The following is a 10,971-nucleotide window of genomic DNA, read 5'->3' as shown; positions in this document are numbered from 1 at the left end:
TAACTTTTATATATAATATAACTTATATATAATATAACTGTTATATATTATATATAATATATGACATATAATATAACTTTATATATAACTTATATATGACATATAATATAATTTATATAATAAAGATAAGTAAAATATATTATATATTATATGTAATATATATGTATATATGTAATATAATATATAATAATTATACTAATATGCAATAATTATATATAATATTATATTTATATCTATCCATCCATCCATTTATGTATCTATCTATCCATCTATCATCTATCATATGTATCTATCTACCTACACATCCATCCGTCTATCTACCCATCCATCCATCCAACCATCCATCCATCCATCCATCCATCCATCCATCTACCCACCCATCCATCACCCACCATCCATCCATCCATCCATCTACCCACCCATCCATCACCCACCCATCCATCCATCCAACCATCCATCCATCCATCCATCTACCCACCCATCCATCACCCACCCATCCATCCATTCAACCATCCATCCATCCATCCATCTACCCACTCAACCCCCAATCCATCCCTCCACCTGTCCATCCAAACATTTGCCAGGGGCTTTCCTGATACCAGGCACGTTGCCAGGCTCCAGGACGACAAGGACAAATAGAATAGAGTCTATCGTTCCACTAAGTTCAGTAAAACAACCATCTAAGTGAAATTCATCTTCTCCAGGCTGAATTCACACTCTTCCCTAATTTGCCTCTTTGATTCATCATATTTCTAAGGGTGGACATTATTTTGTGTGTGTGTATTTATTATTAACATTTCAATATTTTACGTTTTTCAGGGTAGCTTTGAACAACTACCAAGTAGAAATATTCTAATGTTCAGCCTGGCTCTAAATGTATTTTTAAACATCCTTGGAGGATACATTTATACTAAAATACAAGCCCTCTTTGTTATAAATAGGCTATTCTTGAAGTTTAACTTCAACACAGAGAAGATAATTACAGCCACACACATCTAACAGAGTACTGTATCTTCTGGTTTTTTTGAGGAAGGTGGTTTGGCTCGAATTACATATAATTACAGGCTAAGAAAATTAATTACTGTCACCTAGAGCAGTTTGACCTGTACAGCAAGCAGGGATGAATAAAAACTACTATTTTGAGCTTCCTAGTGAATAACTCACTATGTGATCCTGTGTATTATTTCATTACAGAAATCATGTCGACGTGGTCAAGAGCATTTACAAAAATAAACGTCTTCATCTCAGAGTCACACATGGTGAAAAAGCAAACCAAAGCCAAACCCAAACAAAGCCCATCAGCTTCAAAAGCAGAGAGGAAAGTGCATCGGATGCGTTAATGTATTCATTTCAAGCGCACCGCCCGTCTTTCTTTTTAACAAGATGGCCTCGAGAATATCACTAGGAATTACCCGCCTTGTGGAATCTGCACATTATAAACAATTAAGGGCAGCAAATACAGTCACAGCTCGTCATGCCGCCTGAGGCACAGACACACTGGCAGGGGTCTCCACCGCCAGTATCCACCGAGTCACTGCCATCTGCACCCTCTGATGCTTGCTTTACTTCTAAAAATAGGAACATTCACGGTCCTTCATCCCAGCACTCGCTCTTATATTGTTCATCCTTAAGAGCGCTTTTAGAGATCATAAAAAATACTCACATAGCTTTCCTAATTTTCCCGTTTTGTGTTGTGTTGTGTTCCCGTTTTCTTTGAGATTCATCTGCATGTGGTTTTGCGCCCCTGGACGGCAGGGCGTTTCCATCGTTCAGAGCTCCGCACGGATTTTGTGCAGCAAATTTACACTGTTAAAGATGCTGGTTTTAAAAGAGATTTCACTCTTCAGGTGAGCTAAGGGGCCTCTCTGTGGAAGGTCACCGTGAGTCCTCTCCCGCCCTGGCTCCGCCCTTCGTCTCGCCTGCAACTGCCCCCATCTGCAGGGGCTACGACATCCGTTTGTTACCTGGCTTCCCGGCTCTGCTCCTGCCATCCAACAACACAGTTTTTTTCATGTGTAAAGCCTAAATCAGGTCACATTCCCCACCCTCTCTGAAGCTCATCGATGTTTCAAAGGGAACTTAAAACAGAATGTTGCGTTTTTGATGCAACCGAGGTCCCACGGGCTTGGCCGCCTCTCACCACGGAGCACCATCCTCAAGATGGTGAAACTGCTTCTGGAGCGGCGGAAACACCCTCTGCTGTTACAAGGTTTGTGGCATCTAACAGGTGCTTAATAAAGGCTTGCTGCAGGACTAAATAACCCTGGAACTGGGGAAGCTAGATCAGCACGCACGAGATGGGACTGCATTAGGCACGGACGGAACCGCTGATTTTTAGAAGCTGGGGACCAGTTGTCAATTACTGTCCAGGGGGACTGAGGTTCGGAGGGCCCCCCGCCCTGCAATCGTGGCAATTTTCTACCCTTCCCAGCAGGAAATTCCTTAGTAATTCATTAATTTTCCTCCCGACGGCCGCAGTAATGAAACGGTAGAGGTAGAGAAAACACTGCCTGCCCACAGCACCGTTCTCCTCCCTCGTCTCCTTGTTCTGGGGACGGTCACCTGCCCCAGCGGCTCTCAGCCGGCACTCTGTTCCCGCCCCCGCCCCTGCCTCCTGCTCCTCAGCCGTCAGATCTCAGCCCACGTGTCCATCTTACAGATGGACCTCAGGACCCCTGCCTGTCTATACTGGGTCCTCGCAGGTTCTCTCCCAGAGTGGATCCCAGCCTGTGCTTATTTGTTACTTTACTGTTGTTCCCCTGGAGCCTGTAAGGCCACAGAAGAGGGACATCACATTCTTTCTTTACATCACACCCGTTTTTTAAAAAAAAATTTTTAAATGTTTTGTTTCTGAGAGAGGGAGAGAGACAGCGTGAGCAGGGGAGGGTCAGAGAGAGAGGGAGACACAGAATCCGAAACAGGCTCCAGGCTCTGAGCTGTCAGCACAGAGCCCGACACGGGGCTCGAACCCACGAACCGCGAGATCATGACCTGAGCTGAAGTCGGACGCTTAACCCTGAGCCACCCAGGCGCCCACACCCGTTTCTTTACTATCGCTCTTGTGCAGCTACAGGGAATTCAGTGGTGCTCCATAAATGCTTGTTGGCTCTATCACTCGTAAGCCTGGCGCTAGAGGAAATGAGGTTGGTTTCCAGGAGATGAAAGCTGGATCCAGAATACAGCGAATTCTCACTTGGCAATTATTAAGTGCCCGGTATGTATTTAGTCTGTTGTGTAAGGAAGCAGAGAGGAACAATCTGAAATTACTTCCAAGGAGAAAATATCACACGTGTCAGTTAAGACTTGATGGTGGATCCCTTCGTTTCCAAAGAGAAAACATGGCAGTAAGTTCGTTCATTCATTCAGTTGACAAACCAGTTCAGTGTGTGCTCTGTGACAGACCCTGTAGGGGATGTAATAATGAACCACACACACGCACGCACACGCATGGCAATCTGCATAAAAAAAACCAGAGATATGATATTTTTCCTCAATGCAGTTCAGAGTGAGATAGGAGAGAGAGACACCGACTGAGAATCTGATTTTGTAATATTATTTTTAAAAACGGAGTCAGTGAATACACATCAAACATTTGGAGTGCCTATCTCTAGGTAGTCCAATTGTGGGTGATCTGTACCGTCTTCTTTAATTTTCTCTATTTTTCAAGTTTCTTATCAGGAATAAATACTACTTTCATAATAAAAATGTGTCTATATGTATGCGTATGTAGTTAGTACAAGAGAAAAACAGAAATAAATATGTGTGCATATATACAGTAATTCCCAGTTTATAATGCACATAGTACCAAGAGACATGCTAAGATCCCTAATGTTTATTATTTTCAACGTTAATAGTTCTAGAGAAAGGGAAAGGGTATGAGAGAAAGAATAATTTTATAGGCTATTTTCTGGCTTGTACTTACAGTTGATTTATGAAGTGCTCCTTGAGTAATAAAACAAAGGTTGTAAACCATTAATTTATTGTGCTAATAAGAGCCAAGGGCTCCAATACCATTGTCTTGTCTTAGAAGATGTAAAAAAAGTGGAAGGTGCTTAAAACTTTAACAGTTTCTTGCTCTTACTTTTATTATCTTTCCTCTACTGTACTATTTTAGATTAATGAAATAATAAATCCTTCATCCAACTGACTTTATTTAATGTTATGGTAAAATGTTAATCTCGCGATTCTCAGCACTGTTAAGAGTGCTCCTTCAAAGATCATATATTTTACGAAGACATACCACAAAATCGAGGCCATTCCTTGAAAATTACATTAGAAGACGATGATAAAGAACATAATTATCGTAATGTTTTTGTTAGTGAGCAAACGCAAATAGGAAAAGTGCATTTCATTAAGGTTTGGGGTTTGTCCTTTGTGAAGGCCTTTTGTTACTTTCAGAATCTCAGTCCCTCTCCCTGTCTCTCACACACACAGACAAGTACACGCATGCACACACACAAATCACACACGAGAACGAATAAGTACCACATCATGTGGGTAGTTGGGATGAAGCTGACACTCTCATTTTGTGGCTCACTTTCTGTCTCTAGGATCTTGAATAAATCACTGGAAGTCTTTCTGGGTCTGACTTCAAGTCCTTATGTTTGAGGCCACGTAAAATCTCTCTCAATTTCTCCTTTCGCCATTTCTAGTAACAGTTACCATGAGCACCTGCTTCCAGGGAGTCTCACCTCCAGGACTCTTTCCTTTGCCTGCCCGCCAAACTTCCCCGCCCCAAAGTTTCAAAGTCTGTTTGCAAGGACAATGACACTTCTCCGCGAAGGCCCCCCTACGTGGGGGCCCGCCACTCCCTGGCGCTGACTTCCCCTGCGCTCTGAGCCTCTGTGTTCTGAAACAGCGCCCCTGGCTTCGCGTGGACTGACTCTGACAGATTTGTTTTTCCCTTCGTCATCCCACCAGATGGCTTTAAAATGAATATAGCATTCAAATAACTACACAGAAAAAAAAATCGTCCTATAACCAGTTGATTCATATAAAATGTGTGAAAATCAGATTATACCATTTATTTTTCCACTTAGAATTAGTAGTTTCAAAAGTTTTCACTTTACATAAATGACATAACATTGCAAAACAAGCATGTTCAGCATGGGCCCGAGCGCCTGCCAGTTACCGTCGCATGGCTTCGGGAAATCAGGGCAGAAACTGGTGGATTAAACGTGCATAGTTTTGGACGGGTTATTTTCAAAGGCACCTTAAAGTAGGACTGAACTAAAAACGTGTATGTTTAGATAGAGGAAATATCTGAACAATTTCGAAAAAACAAACAACAGAAGGTTAATAACTGGCGGCTTCATTTAACTTGTTTTCACACTATGACTTAATTCAAACTATTTGTATTTTTTCCCCATAAGTGAAGTTATCTGAAGACTCTCATTTCTTTTTTTTTTTTNCCTACAGGAACCGGCACACGTCGGCATAATTCCTGGACAACAGTAGAAATAAAATGACTTCCTCTGTCCTAGTCAATATGCTGCAGGATCCCCAAAGTGGGAATTATGTGCATGAAGAGAGCCTTTCCCGCAGTCTGGAACATCAGCTTTTTTTTTTTTTAATATTTTTTATTTATTTCTAGGAGAGAGAGAGACAGTGTGAGCAGGGGAGGGGTCAGAGAGAGAGGCAGTCACAGACTGAAACAGGCTCCGGGCTCTGAGCTGGCAGTCAGCACAGAGCCCGACGCGGGGCTCGAACCCACGAACCGCGAGATCATGACCTAAGCGAAAGTCAGATGCCCAACCGACTAAGCCACCCAGGTGCCCCTGAAGACTCTCATTTCATAAGGAAAGAGGCACAGAGAGCAGCACTGGAAGTCGGTCATAGTGAGTCTACTCAGATTAGCTCAAGAGCCCTCCATGTTCCCCCTTAAACAACTGACTTATATTCTGCCATGAAATGAGGGTCAAGATCTGACTGGTCCATCATATTTTTCAAATGTATCATTTAATTGGAAACAGGACCAAGAAACTGCAAGCAGGTAGGACTCCTTTGCGGCCAACAGTATGTCCTGATTTTTCTTCGCTTTTGTTCAAAATAAATATCGCCTCTTACGTGAAAGGGGCGATATTGACGATGCTGGGAAAATAGGGTCATGAATAAGTTTGCCAAAACTTATGGTTACCGCTTGGAATCATGGGAAAGAAGACTGAAGTGAGGGCCAAGCATGTAACACACACAATAAGTTACTTATTATTGCAAGGCCAAAATGCTTTAGTGCAAAACACGGTCAGTGCAATTACATGTTTTTATAAATGCTTAAAATCGTTAATTTGCCTCCACGCTATGTAATATTCTACCTGTATTTATGGGGAGGTAACCAATTTGAAGAATAATTGTTAATTACAGAAGTACTTTAGGAACATAGTTATCTTCTAGTCATAGATACAGGCTCAAATTCTATTTGGCTATTGTCTTAAAGCAATTCCCTAGATATGACCATTCTCAGGCTTGGGTTGTGAGTTCTTCCAGATTGTAAAGACTCTTGCCTGTCTGTGACACCCGTGTAAGATGTATAATGTGGTTTGGCCACTTGTTATGCACAAAGACTCATCTGCTAGCCACACACAAAACAGTGGGTGTCTACCATGCTTGCTTCTTTGTCCCGTGGGAGCAGGCTTGGCACACATACATCTTTCCTGATGGAGACACAGTCAGCCACCCCGAGAAGGTGTGGGGCCCGAGGGGCAAGAAGAAGGCAGAGAAGAGAAAGCAAGCTTTGTGGAGAGGTGGGGAATGCTGGGAAATTTTAATATGACCCAGCCAGCCGCAAACTGGGTGGGTTTACCAAAATGGCTTATTATGACCGTTCCCAGACCACCTTTGCTCAGGTCGTGAACTGGAAGCCAGTGTTACCCCGATGCCCACTCTACGAGTGTTGCCCACAACTGTCTCCCACCCCTGGAATGGCTGGGGCAGCAGCCCAGTCTCAGCTCAGAGCCAGGATTGATGAGAGTCACACCCTTCCTGAGAGCCCTCACTGGATTCTGGTACTTCTTCTCCGTCTTTGACTTCTTTTTTCTTTCTCTCCCTTTTCTCCTTCTCTTCCTTTTCTTCCATGACACCATTAGGGAGGAGAGTCCAAAAGTGCTGGGTCTTAAGGGTCACTGGCTAACAGTTTGGGCAAGAGAGATTGGGATCAGAGCCGGCCTACAATGGGCGGACGTGTGCGGTTCTCCTTCATCTACCCAGTGAATGGTCAATATAAGAAAGACACTAACTAAAAAAAAAAAAAAAAAAAAGAAAGAAAGACACTAACTGCAAGAAGCAATCTGCTCAGACTAATAAAGAAATCTCTAAGTGCCTTGGATCAAAGCTTGCACTATGATGCATAATCTCTGCTTTTCAAGTTCTCTAATCTGAATAAAAGGGCTTCGGATGGTCACATTAAAAGATATAGATCGAGCTAAATGCAGTGGAAGGAACACAGTATAGCAAGACAAGACGTAGACGACGGGCCTGCAAAGCAGCCTTTCTGCTAAAACTAAGCACGAACCGCACCTAATGCCTTGATCAGTATGCTGATCTGCAAGGCTCTATTCCCTCCTACCTAACATGAGGTCATTACCGTTCCCCCTGCCGACCTTCCTTTCTCCGAGTACAGTTGTTCTGAGGAGTCGTTATCAGGTTTAAATTAAATAAAGCCACAGCTCTGAATAGTTGTAGCACATTCTGTAGATGGGAGGAAACGGTGTGTGTGGAATATGAAAAATTCCCGTGCCTGACGCACTGACTCCAGACCCACAACTACACAGGGAATAAACAGCGCGCATGGATTGGCGACAAAGTGCTACAGCTCTGAAGGGAAGATGTGTCTACCGCGCCTGGAACAGAAGGAGATGCTGGTGGTCACCACCGCCATGGAGGCGGTCCCTGGGGTGGTAGAGGGTGTTCAGTGGGAGTAAGTGGAGCTAGAAACCCCTACTGATGCCTCCAAGGCTTTCCTGCACGGAGTCTGACGAACGCAAAGGACTGAAGCAATCTTATGACGTCTCCAAGACGCATCAGAGCGACACTAAGAGGATCATCGTACTTGAGTTAAGAGAATTGAATTCCCAGCTCATATGCTGTGCACTTTCATACAGCAAAAGGCAGCTCTGGTCTCTGCCATCTTCTAACATTGCCCTTAAAACTACAGAAAAGAATGGCTATTAATTCCTGCTAACCTTTCACAGCCAAACGCTGAACACTCACTGCTTAATGGAAACATATGCTATGACTCTTAGCCATTTGGGAGTCATGCTACAGAAACGACAGCCCCCCGTTAGGAACTTACTGTAGTTTCAACAGCTCCTCATTCGATTTGTCCCAATTAACCACCCAAAAGACAGACACACCAACTCTTCCTGCAAGTACTATCAACACATTTCAAACCAACGCTTTGCTTTTGAAACAAGGACTCTGGCTTTCCAGGTCAGGAATAAATGATGGCTTAAAAATCCTTTTGCTCTCTGACTAGCATGAAAGGGAAGTCTGAATATGCTTTATTTCTAGAAAGTTAAAGATCTGTCTTCTAGTATGAAGTATAGGAAAAGCTACATCGTGGACGAGCTGAGGAAAGCAGTCTTTCTAAAGTGTTCAATATGGAACACACAGCAGCATGCAGCGAGTACAGGAATTTATTTATTTATTTATTTTTATTTATTTTGTCTTGTATTTTTAGCCTCCTCCAGGGGGTTAGAGAGCGAGGAAAGTAGACCGGAACAGTAGAACTGTTCCGGATTCCCTCGCCTTTTCCCTACAACTCAAGCTTCTTTTCACCACTAATAAAACATATTATACTTATCTGCGAGTGTTTGTTAAAAGAAAAAACTACAAGGGATGTAGTCCTGAACCACTACTACCCGAGTACTTAAACTTAAAGATGGCAGCAATGGTTCAGTGGAAATGACCTCAGTCACCTGCAAGTTTGCCGAACACTTCTGCGTGGGCACCCACGTTTCCCGTGGGCCGGGCCACAGTGGTGAGCGGACACTCTGTGTTAGCGACTCCTCCTTGCTCCCTTCCTAATCCCGTCTCCTGGCACGGATGTGTGGCCATGACTACTACAGACTGTGTGTACTGCCTCCTTCACACTCTGTTTAAGGTTCATCTCCATTATTAGTTTAAGACAAAGAAAAGGGAAAGAACGATAATAAAGGAAGAGATCAGGTGCAGTTTAGTCATCAGTGACGAATGCTCTAATTCTAGGTTCCTCGTCCTTTGCCACAGGCGATGAGTGTGCCAATGTCAACCCAGAAGAGCTCTATCTGTGTCCCTGAGAGCGGGCGCCGCCAGACACCCCCAGCAGGTCTGAACCATCTGAAGGAAGTCTCCCTCTTTGGCCTCATCCATTATCTTACTCTGCCTCTTGGAAATGTTCCACTACTTTTTTTTTTTTTTTTTAAGTTCATTTATTTATTCTGAGGGAGAGAGGGTAAGCACGAGCAGGGGAGGGACCCAGAGAGGGAGAGAGAATCCCAAGCAGGCTCGATATTCTCAGTGCAGAGCCCTATGCGGGGCTCGAATTCACGAACTGTGAGATCATGACCTGAGCCGAAATCAAGAGTTGGAATCTTAATCAACTGAGCCACCCAGGCGCCCCAGACCCACTACTGTTTAATAATGAGATTTGTGTCTCCTTTTTGGTAATTATTAGGTTTTGCCAAAGCTATCAGCCGCCATGGTCTTTGCCGCCTACGTACCTTTGGTTGGTTTATAGCTGGAAACTTCCAGGAGCTCCTGGTGTCTCAGGGTTTAGTCTGTTTCTACTCCCAGATCGCAACGACCGTCTCAATTCTTTTGTTTCAAACCACCTGTTCTCAACCCTGGTCACCGATGGCATTCTGATGTCTAATACCTTACACGGCACCCCCCCTGCTTCTGGGGAGCCCCTCCTAGGCTCTTCTGCCTCACTGATGTTCTCCCTTCTGGAAGGAGGGGCCGTGTCCCCGCTGTGGCCCGGAACTCTGCCAACCCAGAGGGTCCCAGGAAAAGACCAAATGTTTCTGGCTATGTATGAAGCTTCTGCCACGAAGTGATGTGGAAGGGACGGTGACATTTTCAGTGTGTGGCAGTTGAGAGGCAGCAAAGAGAAGCAGTGAACAGACACTGGACTGCACCAGAGGAGCCAGGAAGTCCGTCTCCAGAATGCTGATGACCCACCCACTAGAAGGCAGGACATCAAGGTCCTCAAACTGCCTTCTCTGCTTTCTGCTCTCTTTCAGATCCCTCAGGAAGCCCGAATGACAAAGGTGCATCTGAGACTTGGGCAAACAAGGAGGTTTCAGGAACTCTGCGTCACCTCCCCCCCAAATCACTGTGAGAGAGAGGAGCCTGCTGGCTTCCCTCCTGTTTGCCGCCCCGCTGCTCAAACTCAATCAATCAAAAAGACATGTGTTTCCAGCCAAGACCCTTAGCGTCCCGTCTTGCGAAACACATCCGAGTTGGTGCCTGTGGCTCCCACAATGACTCAGCCCACCTCTTAAAGTCCTGAACGAGGACAGTAGCAGCCCGCTGGGCACTAACCTGCCAGTCGTGCAGTTTACACTGGTGGAGAACGAGGCGACATTTCTCCTCGGCTGACAGCTGCTGCTTCTCGCCCGGGAGCGTGTCGGCCAAGGGCTTGTACCTGTGAAAAAGCAGTGGGGACACGAAAGCCATGACTGAGTCGCCAAGCAAACGCTTCTGTTCAACAGGATCGCCTCTGTCACACTGTTCCGTACATTTTCCCCGGTTCTTGCTTCGCCTTACGCGTCCCCAGATTTCCGTCCGCCATGCACTTAACATTGAGCAGCCGTGAGATACCCCTCACCTGTCACGTGGAGAATGATTTGTAAAATGAGCCAGATATGTGTTTCCATCCTTGAGTGTGTGTTCAACACTATGATCAAGGATGGATGAAAGCCACTTAAGGAGAGAAAATGGGAGAGGGCGAAAATGAATGGTTTTCACTGAAATATTTAGAATGCTCTTAAAAAT

General features: G+C 44.6%; 1 protein-coding gene across 1 annotated transcript in view; it reads right to left on the bottom strand.

Moving 5' to 3' along the window:
- Positions 1 to 10,971, bottom strand: part of MYO16 (myosin XVI) — a 459,340-nt gene that overhangs the window by 87,741 nt on the left and 360,628 nt on the right. The window contains exon 27 of the mRNA XM_039226658.1: positions 10,519 to 10,621. Coding sequence (XP_039082589.1) covers positions 10,519 to 10,621 — 103 coding nt within the window. The remainder of the gene's footprint in view (positions 1 to 10,518; positions 10,622 to 10,971) is intronic.

This window comes from Hyaena hyaena, unplaced genomic scaffold, assembly GCF_003009895.1.
Source record: "Hyaena hyaena isolate Hyena2069 unplaced genomic scaffold, ASM300989v1 scaffold_22, whole genome shotgun sequence".
Classification (NCBI taxonomy): Eukaryota; Metazoa; Chordata; class Mammalia; order Carnivora; family Hyaenidae; genus Hyaena; species Hyaena hyaena.
This window is presented reverse-complemented; position numbering and strand designations above follow the sequence as displayed.